The following is a 20,095-nucleotide window of genomic DNA, read 5'->3' on the forward strand; positions in this document are numbered from 1 at the left end:
CACTTTTTTCAGGACTAGTAACGTAATATACTATTACCGTGTACTTAGTCAGCTGTTGAAATAAACAGCTAATTTCAGCGGCCTATTTTATAAAAAAAATCTAATTTATGTTCTGTCCTAAATAAATTGTGTCGCACGAAAATCCCGTACTCGGCTACGCCTTCGATAAAACACCTTACCGCTTACCGGGCTAGTAACGTAATACAGTAGGCATATACTATTATTTTCTTTATACCTACTGCATTTAGATAAGGTGTTTAAGTTTCAAGCAGCCATTACAGTTTACAGGTGGTTCTGATGTGTGTTTCTAAATACTGCAACAACTCTATGGTTTTTTTTAAATACCCCCCCGCAGCAAACCTGCAGACTAAACGAATTTCCATTTGCTTGATTGGATTTACACTATCTCCTTAAAATATCACAAAATTATTCCCTATTTCAATATTGCATTAGTTTAACAAGTACTTAGGTATGTTGTAACAGGGAGGGTTTTAAAGTTTTTTTTTTCACATGTAGGTAGTTTAGTATGAAATAAATGCATTTTCAAATTTTGATCAAAAGATGTTCATAAACAAGCTAACTACAACAGTTTACTTATTCTCCATAAGAATAACATAGGGATTTAAAATTTAAAACTGTTTGAGTTTTCTCCGTAACCATTAGGCAACTGTTTGCGCATAATAATGCTTCAATATACTAAATAATTTGTTTTTAAGCTCTACAAAATAGTTTGGAAAGAAATTATTGCAAAATTTTATGTTGTCATTGCTTTTAATGGATCGCCATATTGGCAAAGGAAAGGTTAACAAAAGAATCAAAGCATCTGCAGAGGCAAATTAACGCAGTTTTTTCATTTCCTCATTTCCGGTGTAAGTTGCTGATACAAATGTACTACAACTCATTTAATATTTCAAAGTGTAACAATGAACAACGTAAAATTGTTATTTGGGTTAATCTGTTTTAACACTTAAGCTAGCAAGTTAAATGAAAAAACGATGTACTATATCATTATAATTTCAAATAAATGTATGATTGAAAAAACTTGGATGGATACCATAATCATCCTCTATCAAAGTTTGGCCTAGGTAGCACGTTTTAACTACCTTCTTACACGAAAAAAAAAACAGTCAATAAATCATAATACAAGTGCGACAAATCTATATATTAATTTGAAACTGTTTTTCTTTGTGACAGCTATTTTGAGAGAACGGCTGGGCGTAGAAAATCGGTAGGGGTGTCTAAAGAAAGGTCTTGGTCTGTAGATGAGCCATCAAAAGAGAAACGGGGTGAATTCCCTTGGGGCTCTGCCCCAGTGGCCTTAAATTTCCCATCCCATGTTATTCTTATGGAGGAAAAACGGGGTTTTTGTCGCAGCTAATTTGAGAGAACGGCTGGGCGTAGAAATTTGGTAGGGGTCTCTAAAGAAAGGTCTTGGTCTGTAGATGAGCCATCAAAAGAGAAACAAGGTAAATTCCCTTGGGGCTCTGCCCCAGAGGCCTTTAAAGTTCCCTCTTCAGATTTGTTTACATTACGACCATATGCATTTTTAATGCAACAGCTGTTAATATTTAAATTGTGATTTATTGAATTTGTCAAAATAAAGTACAGCATTTGTAATGGATTTTTCTGATTTTAAAATTGATTTTCTTCTGCATCGTGTCATGTTTTGCAATATAATGTTCTATTACCAAATCAGTGGAAAATCCTAATATCACTTATGGAGTTAACTTATATCTATTGTATGGGTTGGTTTCTGCCTTTTTTACCACTTCTTGGAGGTTGTACGTACCTAGGTGATATTCTTTGGCAATTGCATCTGTAGACGAAACTTGGATTGGTGTAATTATTACAACGGAAAAGAGCGAGAAATCCTGGACAATTTGATATAGGCTAAAAATAAAACTGAATTAACACTGTGCTACATTTCTTGAGCAATCATTGATATAGGTAACCGATTTGCAAACAATGGAAACATAGAAAAAGTCATAGAACACATCCAGGTAAAAGAAATAGAAATATTTTTTTTACACTAAAAACATTAAAAAAACAAGATCAGCTTTTTGAAAAAAGATAAGATATTTACAAAAGATTTTGATATCTAACTGTTGTGTAGATCGTAAGTATTTCCATAATCTTTGAGTCGCCTGCAATGCTCCGCAAATGCTCGAATTCGAGCAACAGGTACACTAGTGTCAAATTATTTTAAGCCTTCAAACGGCAGAACACATATTATATACACAAGATAGTTGAGATAGCATTGACAAATTTGAAGGAGACTGCAAGCGCCGTGAATAGAAGTCGTTCGGAGTTTAAAAAAGAACGACTCTCATTATACTCAACCGATCTGTTCAGCAAGAGCTGTTCACCTTCAATTTGAATCTCCCGCTCTTTGTCGATCTGTTTTGCTTGTCGACATTTTGCGTGTCGATAAAGTGGGAAAATTTACACAACCGTCCCACATAACAGACATCCCACATAACCGACATCCCACTTTACAGACATCCCATATTACCGACACTGTCGACATTTTGAGTTGTCGACAAAGTGGGACTATTTCAGTGTCGATCTTTTGGGATGTCGATAAACTGGGACCCCACGATCGAGCAGTGGTGGGTGGTGGCGGTCTGTCGGCAAGGGTTAATTTGTTGACGTCTGCATCTGCCTGCAGTGTCCGTATGATATCTTTTTCTCTTTTTGCTGAGTCGGTGAATTTGTTATTGTTTAGTCTAGTCCTAGTCTTGCTGGATCTTATCATTCTACGTTCTGTGTGTGTACTGTAACTTATTTATTCATTCACAAGACTAGAGACATTATCGCTCAAAGAAGAAAAGCCATTAGCATAAAGAATTGTCTCACAATGACTACAAGCTTTTAGGAGGCCTCGTTGTGAAAAGGGGTAAGGTTATATAAAAACAATGCTATTATATAACTAAACAATTCGTCTACAAAATAAAATAGATAGGCTACTTTAGATGTATTTTACCTATGAAATAAGTTAAATCACCAAATTTATTAAATCTCTTCCTGAAAAACGGCCACGGAATATTGGCAGTCACTTCAATTTGAATTGTAAAAACGCCTAGTCAGGTACCGGTACTTAAGTTAACTAGTCATCAGTGATTTTTTTTATGTGCTAGGCCGGTGGCACTTTAGTTGACGTCCTAATTTACTATTATACATTAACTACCAGCTGATTATAAAATTACAGTTCTAAACTAAACCTAACCTTAACCAAACTGCAGTATGTGTAGTGATGTTGCTATACCACTGTCTTTCCGATATTTGGTATCGATACGGTATTGTAAAAAAGTATCGATACCAGCTTGGAATCGGAACTTAAGTATCAATAATATCGTATCCATTCGATACCAGTGACGTCATATTCTGATTCACTGATCTTTGATTAAAACTCGCTCCAGTAAGTTTATAGTATAGCCAATAGGATTCGAGGGTACACTTCCATATCTATTGGCACAAACAACCGAATGAGTAATATTGATTATGCAATTGTTTAATTTGACATATCGTTTGGTTAGTTAGGTTAGGTTTTAACCTTACCTACCTAACTAACCAAAACGATATATCGAATTATCGATTTATGGATCGATATTAAACTTACTCATTCGGTTGTTTGTGCCAACAGATATGGAAGTGTAAGTTACCCGGATTCGAATTCGAGCTGCTAAGAACTACCTAAATATGTAAAAAGTTGATAAAATTGACCAAACACAGACAACCTTTGTTTTCAATGATACCGGTCCATCAGCCTAAATTGAAAAAAAAGATTTAGTTAAATAACTTTGCGTGCCATCTTTATTAGTATAACTTATTTGATGTTAAATAGTCAATGGTTTCATTTTATTTGCTTAACACAAAGTTGCTAACATTGAGTTGTAGCCTACTTAATAAAAATAACTCTTTGCAAAACCCTTAAGTACTTATACGTTATGTAACTTACAGTTCTAAGTTATGAATGAATAGTGAATCATAATTTACTCAAACCACATATCAGACAAGCTAGATTAAAAACTAAATATTTGGGTAAAAGTCTGTTTGTTTTTTGGGTCACTGAATTGCTCCAGCCTTCCAGAAGGCACAAGCCTGGCAATTTTACTCTGATTTGTCAGAAATTGCCTTCCGATACTTATGATATGATACTGGCTTCTTGGTATCAGCACCAAAAAAATATCGGAACAACCGATATCGATACAATAACAGTAGTTCGCAATAAAAGTATCGATACCTACTGGTATCGATCGTATCGCAACATCCCCAAGTATGTGAGTAAATGTAGGACGTAAACTTAGAAAACTAAATGGATGGCCATATTGAAGAACATCCAAGCTGTTCAATCCCTTCTGCCCCGTTGTTGAGCCGAGATAGGACATAAGACGTCTAAGAGTGCTGTTGTGATTGGAACTAGGCTACTTGGAAAAGCATAAATTCACTTCACATAACATTTCTCCCACAGCAGGCTCTTGTGTAGGCTAATAAATTTCTTTTGTCACGCTTGTTTATTAAGGATCAATTTTATTAGTTTTAGCGAATTTCCCTTTAGCGAAGTAGATAACCGTAGGTCTCATGGTAAGACCTAGGCCCGGGACTGATTTACTTTTTCATTTTGATGTCCCCAGAGGCCAAAAACACCCTTCGTTAAAATTTTTATATAGGTAGGCTAGGTATATATTTATAAGATATCTATATAGAGATGTATATATGTCCGTCTGGACGATAACTTGAGTAATTTTTGTCCGATTTTAATAAAATTTGGTTTAAAAGTGTAAGGCGGGATAAACTTGAATGAGTTTAACGAGCAACGGAGTTTAACAGGGGTTTTTATGGGGTAAAAATGGGGTTTTCTAATTTTTTACCCTTAAAACCATTTACCATTTACCATTTACCATCGATGTCTTCTCCGCCGTCCTTGTAGACAGGGGAATCGTCAAATTCTTGTTAATATGTGTATGCGTGTGTGTGAGTTTGAGCATTGCTCTCCTATTTATTAATTAATTAAACACAAAATTTATTAATTTTTCTCCAGACCTTTTTGAAGAGCTTAAAAAAACAAATAATTTAGTATATCAAAGTGTTTTTATACGGTGATTGGTTACGGAGAAAATTCAAAAAAATTGTTAATTCAAAATTCCAATGATAAGTTATTTTTATGGAGAATATTGTAAAATGTTGTAGTTGGCTTGTTTATGGATATATTTTTATCAAACTTGGCAGATTTATTTATTTCATACTAAGCTATTGATATTTTGGTATTTAATAAAAAACACACTTTATTAGTTTCCCTGTTGCAGCTATAAGCTAGCTACCTACTCTTTAAATATAGGCCTAAATGTTAATTTAAAAGATCAATAATTGAAAATCAATCCAGGCAAATTGAAATTCGCTTAGTCGGCAGGTTTGCTGCAGCGGGGTATTTTGTTTTACATTTTTCAACTGAATGTATTTTGAAAGGTAAACTATTGCCAAATAAACTTAATGAAGATAAAAGTAGGCCTAGTAACCTGATATACCTAATTTTTGTATGATTAGTCAATGAATAGTCATCAATTCCATCTTAAAACAATTAAATATTGTGATTGATTTAGCCAAAAAACAAATAGGCCTACACACTAATTTTGGCTTACATTGTAGTTGAACAAGAGACAACATGGCATGCTACTTATCGAGGTGCTTTGTTACATAGTACAAATTTACTACCTTAACAATTCAAATTAGAGTTGTCGTCTATGTTTCATGAGAAAACTGTGAATTTTATGTCTCTGCTGATAAGTAATGTTTTGATTTAGGCCTATTGAAATTATGGTTTTATCGTCAAATGTCAGTTAGGCCTAAGTAAGTAAATCATCATAAGATATTTAGGCTTTTTATCAAATCGATATTCTATTTTCTATGGCTATGCCACAGTCTCACTTTTCAGGCTTAATGATTAGGCCCAGGCATTTTACCCAATTTACCCAACCAAAATAGCCTATGGGCCGTAGTCCTACATGTAGGCCTACATTAGTGAAAACAATGCTTTTAAATATCCAACCTAAAAATAAACTCCTTAACTTAAGTGAACAAACACTACATAACTTAGGCTAGCATTTGAGTTACTTACCATAGACAACCAATAACTTTTAACAAGAACTAACACACTAGGCCTATATTAATATCAATGATCTAACTATCATGATTATAATGACTAAGTTAGTTGTTGTTATCATGTACGGTACCTATAGCACTAGAATAAACGCTATATAAGGTCAATAATACTAGACTGTCGGAGTCTGGAACTTATTTTTAAGCCCAAATTACAAAATTTACGTTTGTCTACTAGTTTTCTTGGAAAAATGGCAGGAAGTATTCAGCTTCAAGACTTCCCTCCTGGTCCTCTAGATGAGTATCGGAAAAAAGCCTCGTTTGACTGGAAGAAACTAAAAATTCTTATTGAGGATGAAGTCATTTTGAAAACTAAGGTAGGTACGTAGTTTTAGAGGTTATTACAGAAGTAACAGTAAAATAAAAAAAGGTAGCCTAAAATATGTTAATAGGAGTTATACATAAAAAAAACTATAACAGAAACTTACTTGCAGTCATAACGTTAACTTGTGCCTTAGTCAAAGTCTAAAGTCCATTCACCGGAATCTTTGCGGAATTAAGTTATTATCATGACACATTTTTGTCACTACAGTAAGGCCTAATAAGTTAATAAGTATTTTAACTTACTGTCCATTATTGTTCTGTAAAACATTTGAATATCAATACACTACTATGTAGTAGTAGACACGCTTTTGTCTCTTATTTAAGTTGTAAGTTCCCCATTTTATTTAAAATGACAAAATAACTTGATTCAGTTGGGCCACCAACAAAGAATGTTGTTGTAACCGTTTAGACATTAACAACTGAAAAGGCTACTCCTTATGAGCTCTAGCATCTTTTATGTCCTTATCATCGCATGAAAATATTAAATTGAAAAAAAAAATTGAATAGAAGCTTGCTTTGCGATAGCCGGTAGGCTCATTTTTATAACAATGCCTACCTAGTTATGAAAAAAAGTACCACTGATAGGATACCTAACTAATGATACTATAGCTCAACAGTCTTTCTTACAAATTTGATTTAGTTGGAGGTGTGGAAACGGATGGAAGAAGACCCACTCTTCCACCATTGGACTGAGACTCCGCCATTAGAGGAACAAAGGAAGATTGAATCTTTGCGGATGTTGAGAATCAAACAGTGGAATGTTTTGACGCTGGAGGATGTGGTGGAAGATATAAGGAAGGTAAAATGTTGCATACAATTTAAATACGTCTATTGTCAATCTATGTTCGCATACAATAAATCATACTTCATACTTTTTATTAGCGAATTTCCTTATAGGGAAGTAGCTATTACCGTAGGTGGAATGATAAAAATTGTGATGATAATTGTTGGGCACAGTAAGACCTAGGCCCGGAACCGATTTAGTTTTTCATTTTGATGTCCCCAGAGGCGAAAAACATCAAGTGTTTTGTTCAAATTTATATATATGCCCGTGAACGCGATAACTTGTGCAATTTTTGTTCAATTTTGATGAGATTTTGTTTAAAGGTGAAAGGCGGGATAAACTTGAATGAATTTGCATACCAGCATGATTGGACCATGGGAACGGGGTTTTATGGGTTAAAAATGGGTTTTCTCATTTTTGACCCTCATAACACAATTTTTTTTAATTTTTCAAGAGCTAAAAATAACAAATAATTTATATACTAAATTATTTGTTTTTTTTTAGCTCTCTCAAAGTGTTTTTGTTTGGTTATTGGTAATGGAGAAAATTCCAAAAATTGTAAATTTAAAATTTCCATGTTATTCTTATGGAGAATATTGTAAAATGTTGTAGTTAGCTTGTTTATGGATATATTTTGAATGTTATTTATCAACTTATAACTAAACCAATCATTATCTATTAATTGTCCATCAATGATTACAGTAAGTATTGATTGTTTTTTTTTTTTTTTTCTTAAGATAGCTAGGCTACATTACTGTTTATTTACACATATCCCTACTTATTGTGAACCCAAAAAAAAACTGATTTTGTCACTTCCAGGTGAGAAAGATATAAAAAATCGTCACCAACCATATATGTTATCCGATAAATATCTTGTTTGCCAAGCTACAAGTTTTTTTTTTTACTTTTTCAGTTTGTCGCAGTGACAACAGTGCTGTTCAGCTATTCCCCCTCGTTGGCCCTTAAGGTGCAACTGACATTCAACATGTTCCAAAACTCGATGCTGGGGATGGGCTCAGAGCGGCATTTCAAGTTCTTTGAGGCATGCGAGAAGAGTGAGCCGGAGGTACAGAAATACTTTGCACAACATCGTGTTATGATTACAAGAGATTATTCAACTTTCTATAGTCATTTATCCTAAATAGCTGTTGAACTTTTGTATTACAGTTGAACCTCGTTTGTACGAACCTCGATAAAACGAATTCCTCGATAAGACGAATTTTTTTTAATCCCCTTGACACTTTCATATAGGTCAATGCTAAAAACACCTCTATACAACGTAGTAATTAAGTTTAAAACCTCCATAAGACGAATTTTTGTGTGACATGGGCTAGTACTGATTAACCTCTATACAACGAATATTCTTAGCACAAAACCTCTACAAGACGAACGTGACCTCTATAAGACGAATTTGTCATAATCTTAACCTCCATAGTACGTAGTTTTCAAAACAAACAGAAGCTTGTCTCAACACGAAACCCCCACCCATCCCTCCTCCTTCCTCAGTCATTGTTTGGAGAAACCTTGGAGCGAGGAGAAACCTCTATAAGAAGAATAACAGCAGCATTAAACCTCGATAAAACGACCCTCTTTATTAAGAATACCTCTATAGTACGAATTTTTCCCGTACCCCTTGAAATTCGTCTTATAGAGGTTCAACTGTACTTCCACATAGTCTAATGGGTTTTAGGAAACATTCTTAACTTCTAATAGATCATTATACTATTTTTTTATTGTTTCACCTTTACATCCCAAGATGCTAGGTGGTAGCCAGGAACTGTTTTACACATTATTTCTGGCTAGTCCTAGAGGGTCGTAGCATTATCACATGGATAAAATCCATCGGTAATTGGTGGGATTTGAACCTGGGACCTCAGGTACTGAAGCCCTGAGCTCTACCTCTAGACCTGCTTGCTCCCCAATGCCATATATAGTAGAAGTCTACTGTATGTTAACTCTCCTATTCAATAGTGTTGAGTAGCAGCCTTTGTTTTCTTTTTGTAAATTTTATTTATTTTAACACAAAAACATGCTGGGTGAAGCATATAATGTATTTTCCACCTTTACCCTTCCACTAAACACAATATTGATAATGATATATTTTTTCTACTAAATAGTCTAGTCAAACTCTTGGTGCGAACAATTTTAACTTTTTTATTGTAAATTTAATTTAATGTGAAAGGAGTCATAACTTTTTTTGTACAGTAATTAATTGATCTTATTTCTGTGTGTTGGAGAAGGATATATGATAATACTATTTGATTTGACTGTAGCTGTTACTATTGTGCTAGGTTACCGGATGTTTTGCTCTGACGGAGTTCTCCCATGGGACAGACACCAAGTCAATGCGGACAGAAGCTCGTTATGATCCTAAGACACAAACGTTCGTTCTAAACACTCCAGACTTTGAGGCAGCCAAGTGTTGGGTAGGCAGTCTTGGTAAGTGAACTCTAATTTAAACACTTCTTTTGGTAATCGGAGGATATTTTTGAAACATTTTGAGTAATAAATCATGCTGAAAATCATGTCCATTGGTGCTAGATTACTATGGTTAGCCATGCTTGATCAGGAGAACACGGATTTGGGTTTGAATCCTGTCTATATGAGATCCTGGAAAATTTTCCAAGGCCGCATTTATTTAAAGCCAGTTGGCGAGCAGGTTAGCGGCCTCAGTTAACTTAAATACACTAGAGTCAGGTAACCTGTCTACTGGTCTCGTGTAAACGTAGCTTAAAAGATTGTGGAATCTAGATAGCCCATGAGCAGTTTGCATAGTTACAATGGCAGAGCTTGGAAGGAGAAACCTGCCTAAAAAGTTACAGTAGACTCCCTCTAGTTCGGCCACCTCGGAACCGGACCACTGGCCGGACTAACCGGATGTAGTGCATTTTAAGCATTTTAATCGTGATATGTTAAGTCATTAACCTTGGTGCAGTAATAAAAACTGTATCGTTTGAAATAACGCTTACTCAAGCAAAACAAAAATTACACAACACCGTGCATACAGCAATAAATCACGTAAAGAACAGAATAGAAAGTCTAGTACTGCAAGCTACTGCTACCTTAGTCAGCATAGGCTACTACTAAATGTTGTTTCAGAACATAAGAATGTTGATAAAAACATTAAATAACTCATAAACAGCATAAAATTATAATACTTAATCTTAAAGATAATAAGTAAAGTCGTAAAGTATGATAAAGATAACAATGGATGACGTTAAATACCGCTTATTCTTTGTTCTTTGTTTGTCTATTCTTTCTTTGGTTTCTCTTCATCCACACATGCAACAAGTTGCCACGGACTAATCACCCAATCACAAACTGTTGTGAAATAGCAAGTGCACAGCAGACATCAGTTATGTAAAGAGCAGATGATTGTCAGTGCAAGCGGATAGCTTGACCTTGAAGCTAACGACAATTTCTTTGTTTTGCTTTAATTTCTTTGTCAAATAAACTGTGGTGTTTCAAAAACAATAATGGGGGAACCTACTAGATAAAATGTTCTGAAATATTTAATTTTACACTGCATTTCAACATATTAGACTGAAGAAAAACTATTTATTAAAGGTTTTTGGTATTTTTGAGGTTATGTAACATAGTTTTACATATGCAACAATTCACCCATAGAAGCACCCGTCAACTAAATTGACATGAATTGTTTACTCATGGCCGGAAACTAAAGATTTAAGTCGAATCCTGTCAAAATTCATTCGCCCGCGACGATATGACTTGTCCTCCTGAGACCGGGCCGAACCATCCGGCGGCCGATCCAACCGAAGCCGAACTAGAGGGAGTCTACAGTATTTCACTTTTAACAATTTCAATTTCATAAAAAAAAACTAGGATAGCTCAGAATCCTTACTGTGTGTGTGAGCCCTGAAAACAGATTTTTAGTCATTTTGATTTTTGTACTCATAAAATAGAGTTAATTAAAAAAGTAAATTACATAAGTTTAAATGAAAGTTCATTAATGTTTAACATAACAAGATAGGCTAAAGACAGGGTTAAATCTTTGACTATTGATATAACTTGACATTCAATCCCCATGTTAGTCACCAGTTTTTTTAACCAAAATCCTCGTAGTTGTGAGCCACCAACAGATTGCTGATATAAATTTACTGATCCCTGTCAAATATACAAACTTTTTACCAAGTCAAACTCATGGAATGATTTATTGTAAGCTATAGCAACTCTGTTACGACCCATGTCAGCAACAAAAAAGGCATAAAATAGAATTTTAGACACTAGCACATTCGTTTTTAATAAAAAGTTGGGGACAGCTTGTCCACATAGATAGGATGTATACAATAGGTAATGGTTAAAGCCACTTACTGGAAAAAACTTCATAATTGTTGTGTTAAGTGTGTTATCTCTCTGCAGATTGATGACTCATGTTAAACACTGAAGGTACTATCTCACCTGATACAACAACAATCATGTAATGCCACTGATAAGCAAGGTTAAATGTAAACCTCTAAAGATTATAAGTATTTAACTTGTTTTTACTGCATTCTGATTATTATTTTTGTCTGCTATACTAAAAAAAATATTATATTCAGTATTTATATTTAATATAAATTTGTTTTAATTTCTCAACAAATGATCAGAAAAAGCTATGTAGGAAAATTAATTTAAAAGTTAATGATAAAATATTCATTAGTTTTCTAATAAAATTGTTCATTACAATCAAGATATTCGGGACCTAAAATAGTAGGCCTATTTATCTCAATTTTCTACTTTCATTTACTCCCATATAAGGGAATTCACTCCCATTGAGTCTCTGTCCAAGACTGTACTAAATGTGATAACTCGACTAAAACATAACTCCATGTATCACAAACAATTTTTGGATCAGGTTTAATTATTGCTCTATAGTCTGTATCGAGCAACAATAAATCTGTTAGCTGTATGTGGTATTCAGCGCCCGATTGTTCTCTGTGCGTTTGTCTCAACCATCTAGTAAATTGGCTAAGTATACCTTCAATCGAGACAAATCTGAGAACTTGATGTAGGTACAAGAATAAATATGGGGATTTTCAAAATTCCTATCTATAATTTCCAGGTTATGATCCAAAACCTTTTTTCTTGTTTGACTTCCTACTAATTTTCCTTGTTAACATTTATTGAAATAACGATTCAAATTTAATTTCCTATGGTGAATTATGTCATCAGCTTATTACACTCACTACCAAGACAAAAAACTAATTAAGTGATGCCATACAAATTACAAACCTATCCACTATATCTTTTCACAGGAAAAACTGCAACTTATGCAATTGTTTATGCCCGGCTGATCACTCCTGATGGAAATGATCACGGGCTGCACGCGTTTGTTACTCCGATCAGAAACCCACGCACTCTGAGGCCCTACCCAGGCGTGCTGGCGGGGGATATGGGGGAGAAGGCGGGGCTCAACGGGGTTGACAACGGGTAAGTGACGGTGGGTATTGATTCTTGGTCAATGCTACTATATCAATAAGATAGGGCCTTTTGACTAAGGTGATTGTCAATGTAAATATGTTTGATTTATTTAGAAAAGAAACATATCTAGGACTAAACGTTACTACTAAATCAGTACTTTCAGGATAGTTTGTATTTGGCTATACAATTATTTGACATTGTCAAAGTATTCAGTTTAATAGGTTTACTGCATTTAAATTATTACCTAAGCAGCAAACCTGTAACCTTTGTGATTTTTTAGGTTCGTGATGTTCAACCATTACCACATTCCACATGAGAGTTTGTTGAACCGAGGGGGTGACGTGACAGCAGACGGAAAATATGTCAGCCCGTATAAGGACTCCAACAAAAGATTCGGTAGGTTATTCATAGTTGATTGGTAATAAAGAAAATAAGTATGTTAACTAATTGATACAATTTGTGGGAGGTAAAAACATTGACTTTGAATATTGTAAGTACAGTAGGACACCAATTATCCTATTTAATTATAACTGTACCACATTAGCATAGGCAAATATTTTGATTGCCAGATATTTACTGAAATTCAGGGTATGTTGGCCTAAAATACTACTAAAATTAATACATGGAATGGACAGAGAGAGTAAATAGAATAAATACATTTTAAAAGCAGAAAATCTTTTAGGCAATAATAAAATTAGATTTGTTGATGTTAGCCTCCGGATTACGTTGAATATATAAATTGGGTTAAATACCTGCTTCTATGTAATCCAATAGTCGCGATTAATGTCACGCAACTAGTTTCAACTTCATGAAGAAGTACTCCTCAAGTGTGCAGTGGATGTCAAAATAATCACTTCATCATAAGGTCGTCGATACACATTATGGTACACTCACAAACAAACACGCACACCAACACGGACATAGCTACATAAAAAGGTACATTTACAAACAACCAGAATAAGACAAATTAATGGTAACTTAAGGATGATGCATCACGATCGGATGAATGTGGCGTCTAGACTGTGAGTCTTTTTATGTAACTATGTCCGTGTTCGTTTTTGTGAGCGTGTTTGTGTGTGAATGTACCATAATGTGTATCGACGACCTTCTGATGAAGTGGTTATTTTGACATCCACTGGACGCCTGAGGATGACTTCTTCATGAAGTAGAAACTAGTTACATGACATTAATTGACAATATTTAAATTTAGATGAAATTAGTATTATTTTTTTAAAGTGAATATTGTTCTTGATTGCTTTATTCTGTTGTAGGTGCCGCTCTCGGAATGCTGTCCCAAGGAAGGGTTAGTATTGTGTGCATTTGTGTGGCATACCTCAGCAAAGCCGTGCCCATTGCCATACGATACTCGGCTGTCCGTAAACAGTTTGGAGCAAAGAATCAGGAACTTCCAATCATAGAATATCAGTTGCAGGTGAGTTTTCAATTTATAACTTTAAAGTTGTTGTCTGTTTGAGAAGTAAAAGTTTGTGTAATCAAATGACAGAACATGCCGCTGTGAATATATATTTTTATTTTACTCTTTTTAATAGGTACCCTTTTTAGTTGTGTTAAACTGAAATGGCAACTTACTTTCTATTGACTATTGAATACTGAACCAGAAATACCATCTGAAAGGACCAGCTGTCGCCATTTTTTTTTTAAAGAACTTAGTTCTCTAAGTCAGTCACACATTGCATTAGTTTCTAAGATTATATTGTTTAAGTTATTTTTTGTTGCTGAGATAGTTGATGTGACATAACAGATACTATAGCTTACAATTAGTCGTTCTATCAGTTTGACTTGGAAAGTATGAATATTCTTGACTAACATTAACTTGATAAACAACAGACATGCCAATATGTAAATTTAAATAATCTACAAATGCTAGAAGTATATTTCAAACTCCTTTGCTGGTTATTTATTTATTTCATATATTATTTCATCCATGCTTCTCCTTCCTTTTCCCTTCTTCTAATCCCAGCAAATATCGTCCTGACATTTATATTCTGTTTGAGCAGATTTTGCAGTTGTAACTACTCTCTTGACGTTTTCTTTTTCTTCTGCCCTATCTGAAAATAGACATAGGTTACAGCCAGCAGCAGTAGCATTGATTTTAAACAGTGCAATTGGACTTATCCTAGATTGTAAAATCTAAAGCTTGTTTTGATACAAGTTTCTTGTTTGTGGCAATTTAGTGTACTGATTTTAGGTTAGATTTTAATCAACGAAACTCTCGATGCATTAATCGGATTATTTATGTATAATCAATGGTAATAGCCTCTAAGCTATTTTCATCACAGGCATAATGGCAGTTTTCATTCATTATCGTTTCAGTACCGTTTTATTGTATTGTAGCTGTAGGCTGCAAATTTTAAAGTTTAATAACACCAAAGTTTATAGTTTTTTTTTTTTTTTTTTTACTCTTCTAATACATTTAGCAAACATATTGTTTATTTACAATGTAAACTTAACTACCTTCAATCCCTCATACCAAAATTAAATTTTTTTGTCTGTTAGGAAAGAGTTGGTAAAATGTCTACCTATAGTAAAATTTTATCTACAACCATCTTTAAGGAGTTTCTCTTACCTGATTGATCTGCAGTTGAGAAATCGTAATTTTTCTCTATGTTGTTCTTGAAGTCGTCCACTGAGTGGTCTAAATAGTCTAACGTTAAAGACACGGTGAAAGTTGTCCAGATGATGAATCCCATGAACAACACGGATCCAAATCCAATCATTGTGATTGCCAACAAAAATGGAAGGACTGAAATAAAACATGTCATTAATAACATTGTTTGGCGGAATTTCAAAATACCATTCTGATATTTACGTAACAATCCGTTCACACTTTTGTTTTTGTAAAAAATATATACCGTAATGCTTGTAAATAATAATAGTGTTTAGACCTAAATCTTTTGTGTGGAGGTTGAAACATTTTCATGAATACCCCTAGCTACCCTAGCTAATTATATACCTTTAATTCATACAACAAGTGTACACACACAAAACAAACACAACACAACACCAACACAACACAGCACAACACAGTGTAAGGACAAAAGTGTAAATGCCGGTAATAAAAATTTACTATGATGTTAAATGTTTTTAGTGTTACCAACTCAATTCAGAACTGATTCTGTTTTTTCTCAAAATTCCCCCAAAAATACTAAAAAACTAACTACAATTTTGGGATAAGTTGATGCTATATTTACAGCCATCTGTATTTTTTTTAATAAATGACATATTTTTTCCATGAATCTTGAGAACTCAGAAACTCTTGAAGTAATTATAACAAGTAATCCAAAAGCAATATATTCAATCAAATTATCTTTTTAATCCAACTTACATGAGACAAAAGTAATTTATAGGTCGGCCGCTTAGAAAACGACCTGCGCGCTAATGCTAAACCAATGCTGGAGGAGGTCGTTTTCTAAGCGGCCGACCTCTAGTGAGAGATTAAACATTTGTAGTATTGTATTTTTACTCACCCTCTAACCTACTTGTTCACTCTATTGAAGTTGAAAAGTATTTGGGATTTTTACTCATGTAGAAATCAGTTTTTTTGATAAGGGTCTTGTCACGGTTATCCATCTGAAATTCAATGAGTATATTCATTTGTAGATATAAAAGAAAGAAGTTGTAAATAGCTTCATGTAATATCAATCTCTATTGTTGTGTAGATTTTTCTATCACGTTATAAACCATACAAAGGAAACAAATGGATCAATATAATTTTGACTTGTAAAGAACTTGTTTTTAGTACCTAAACATCCACAAACAATAGAATAAACATAGATACGGAAGATAATAACATACCCACAACATTTTTAAAACGCCACACTTAATTTCAACCAGCATTGCAGAAAGTCATAAAGGCAATAAACTCAATGATGTTTTTAAACATCATCAGATTTCGATGAAATATCGGGCAAACTATTAAAATTTACAAAAATAATCTATGCCAACCTTTCAACATCATGATTGATAATTCCTTTGAACCAATTTCCCTTAAAGCCATTTGGGCATCTTTCCATCCTTCCTTAAACTTTAAGAAGTTTTTTTTTTCTTATTTTGGTAGGATCTTGTTCTTGTACATGGTTTTTACATTTTTCATAACTTTCTATTGTGTTTCTATCAGATTTTGTCTTCCTCCGGTCATTTATTATTTGCCGTAGAAATTTAGATTTGTTATCAGCTTTGCCTATATAAAGTTAGATTTTGTCTTACAACATTATCAATCGCAGATCATAGTTTTTTTCTGACTTACAGTAGACTCCCTCTTATCTGGACACACTTTAACCGGACATCGGTTTAACTGGACTGCACTCGGCGGAAATGGCGTCTCTTTAACAGGACAATTTTTATCAGCACATCGGTTTAACCGGACCAGATCGGCAAGAAGTGGGCGGTACTGACAAGACTGTTCTCGTGGGAAAGAGACCAGTGATCACGTGTCTAAATAAAATCCTCTCCTAAATTTAAGTGAAATATGTATACATTACCTGTATGCATAAACGGTCCGTTTCAACGAGTTTTGGGGGACGTCAGTTTAACCGGAAAACCCGTTATCCGGACTGGCCGTCCGGTAAGAGGGAGTCTACTGCATGTTTTAGCTTTGTCTTTAAGTTTACTAGATGTGCAACAAATAATGTGTTCAATTAAATAAATTTCCTCGTTTTACAGCAATGGAGGTTGCTACCATACTTGGCCGCTACTTTTGCTATCAAGAATTTCAGCGACCAACTATGTCGCAAGTTTGGAGAGTTTCAACTTCAGATAATGACTGGGCAAAACCAAGAAGAGGCAGTAAGTATAACAGAGGCTACTGTTTATTTGGTTGAATGGTGATTCAAAACTACGAATCATTTATTGATAATTAGCTGTTACCCATCGGCTTCGCCCGAAATAATTTGGTGTTGTATTAGGCCTACTACTAAGAACCCAGTGAAGGCTGAGATTGCCTTTTGCATTAATTTACTGTCTAACTGTCCTTATACCAGGAGCTTAAAATCACTGGGGCCCTGGAACAACCTACATTATGTTTTTCACAAAAATACTATTCCTGCTGCATCTTAGAATAATTAATTATAGGCCTATCCTTGAATATAATTTGAATATACTAATTTGCCAGTAGTGCAGTTAATTCTCTTTTTACTGCACTTTGACAGTTCTGCTTGGTTCAAATTAGCTGTTGTCATAAATTAAAAAAAAAAAAAAACTGTGCCGCCTGTTGGTAAACCTTGTAACTTTTTAGTGTTATCAAACATCATAGAACCAACTTGTTTAATTGAATCAGCTGTTGAGATTCTTTAATTCTTTTTAAACTAGTGCACCTGTTGCTCGAATTCGAGCAATTGCAAAGTATTATAGGTGTTATTTCAAAACAAATAACCCTAACAGTCATGATAATTTCCTATGTAAAAGAGTCAACTCCAAGATAGTGTAATCAATCATTCCACTCCAGTTATCGAAACTGAAAACGAACTCACTCTGAAAACGAACACTCTTGTGTGTATCATGTGTTTACTATAAACGGCTGCAATTAATACAAATTATTCCTCTGTTTAAGTAAACAAAATCTTTTCTTCATAAGAAATACATTAGGATTTCGATGGCCTGTGGGGCAAAGTCCAAGGACTTTTATTACAGGAATTGGTGAAAGGGGCGTTTACAAAAAAACAACTTTATTTTGACACGTCGTTTGTAAAAATCATTATTAACAGAGGAGTAGTGTTTCATAGAAATCGCCTTCACGTATTATTTAAGTTGGAGAATTAGTGATGAATGAGTGAGTGAGGGCTTTTACTTTTAAATGTTTAGATGAACTGGTTGCATTTCCTATAGAACATATTAACTATTTACCAACTGGTATTAAATTGGATGATCTGATTTATGTTTAATATTTTAAAGAAAGACCATGTACAATTTTTTAAGGAAGAGATATTATAGTTAGGATATGATTCAAGAAGCTTACCTGAGGTGCTCTCTTGTATAGACAACAAAATGGATCAGACATATATTTTCCCTAGTAAGTAACATCCTAGACAAAAATTATTAAATATAGACTGTCAGCCGTGCTGTAGTTACCATAGGTTCTGGCGCACACCGCTGGGAGCGCCGTGTGGTTACATAGCGTGTACGCCGTAACTACATGGCGCTCCCAGCAGTGTGCGCCAGAACTTATGGTAACCGCAGCACAGCTGACGGTCTGGGTCTATATTTAATTCTTTTTGTCTATGGTAAAATTTAGGACTCCCTAAGTAAAAATTTCCCTGAACCTCAAACATAGAGATTTGAAAAAATTACCTACTATTTACAATGTTATATACAAAAAATTTAACTTTTTTTGTGGTGTGATTAAAATAATTTGGGAATTTTTAGGACGAGAATATTGGGATATGATATGTAAAATCTCTTAGATGTTGTCACAACTGGAATCAGTAGAAAACATGTATTAAACTTTTATGGTAATTTTTGGCAATCTTTGACTGGTGATTTAGGTTTGCCATTCTGTACAGGCTTTTTTTTTCTTTGGCTGAAGCACGGCGGCCCCTCCTAAACCCTTGGTCTAAGTCAGAGACATATTCACCAGGCCGCTTTCCTGGAAAACTTTGGAGTGCTCTCCTTTTGTCAGCTCCAATCCTCGTCTTTCAAGGCAAATTCTGTGCCTACCCAACACACCTGTTATCATACCACTCGGTACTAGGGCTAACATATATCTTCTTACTTTATTTAATTTCCCATTATTTTTCCCTTTTTAAACTCCAACCTGTCTCCCTACATCTTCTACTGCACGCCTCTTCTTCTGTACAGGCTGGGCTGGGGACAGAGTTCCACGTCATCTCCAGTGCTGCCAAACCTCTGGCCGGCTGGATTGCTCGAGACGCCATCCAGGAGTGCAGAGAGGCCTGTGGTGGTCATGGTTATCTCAAATGTGAGTGTGAGATGGAAATTTGAATATTTGTATTAGAGAAAATATACAGCATTTTAGATATGTAGTACATTGGAGATTTAGTATTGAGTCTGGTTTTCTTCCAACTGTCAGTGATTCTACCTCGATCGCAATAGACGATGATATCCCATTGATTGCGGGAAACGTCCACAATATGGGGTGGGGAGGAGGGTGTCAGTGATGACAGGGAGTAAACATAGGATAGGTAAACATTAAAAAATTGTTTGAATTGGCCTATTAAAGCTAAATACTAGGGGTGGGCGAGTAGTGATTTTTCAATTCGAGTCGAGTCGAGTCGAGTATTTGAGTAAAAACTCGAGTATCGAGTCGAGTCGAGTAGTTGCGCGTTAAGTAGGCCTAGGCCTAGGCCCTGGGTTTAAGCTGCGGTAGTATTTTTAGCTATTCACAACTTAAAAATGCTAAGTTTGGCATTGTTTTGCAGGCTAGGCCTATGGCAA

General features: G+C 34.7%; 1 protein-coding gene and 1 long non-coding RNA gene across 2 annotated transcripts in view; one reads left to right on the plus strand and one right to left on the minus strand.

Moving 5' to 3' along the window:
• The first annotated feature begins 2,738 nt into the window (after positions 1-2,738).
• LOC128991093 (peroxisomal acyl-coenzyme A oxidase 3-like) overlaps positions 2,739-20,095 on the plus strand; it is a 33,569-nt gene continuing 16,212 nt past the window's right edge. The window contains exons 1-10 of the mRNA XM_054413823.1: positions 2,739-2,896; positions 6,335-6,473; positions 7,121-7,279; positions 8,178-8,330; positions 9,556-9,703; positions 12,520-12,694; positions 12,966-13,081; positions 13,957-14,117; positions 17,369-17,491; positions 19,499-19,619. Of these exons, the coding sequence (XP_054269798.1) occupies positions 6,348-6,473; positions 7,121-7,279; positions 8,178-8,330; positions 9,556-9,703; positions 12,520-12,694; positions 12,966-13,081; positions 13,957-14,117; positions 17,369-17,491; positions 19,499-19,619 (1,282 nt within the window). The 5' untranslated portion in view covers positions 2,739-2,896; positions 6,335-6,347. The remainder of the gene's footprint in view (positions 2,897-6,334; positions 6,474-7,120; positions 7,280-8,177; positions 8,331-9,555; positions 9,704-12,519; positions 12,695-12,965; positions 13,082-13,956; positions 14,118-17,368; positions 17,492-19,498; positions 19,620-20,095) is intronic.
• Positions 14,229-16,264, minus strand: LOC128991108 (uncharacterized). The gene is made up of 3 exons (XR_008490597.1): positions 16,174-16,264; positions 15,273-15,449; positions 14,229-14,754 (listed from the first exon to the last, which is right to left on the minus strand). It is a non-coding gene; the product is annotated as an uncharacterized LOC128991108 (long non-coding RNA).

The sequence above is a fragment of the Macrosteles quadrilineatus genome, unplaced genomic scaffold (assembly GCF_028750875.1).
Source record: "Macrosteles quadrilineatus isolate MER2022 unplaced genomic scaffold, UCM_ALF_1.0 Scaffold_1__1_contigs__length_201487025, whole genome shotgun sequence".
Classification (NCBI taxonomy): Eukaryota; Metazoa; Arthropoda; class Insecta; order Hemiptera; family Cicadellidae; genus Macrosteles; species Macrosteles quadrilineatus.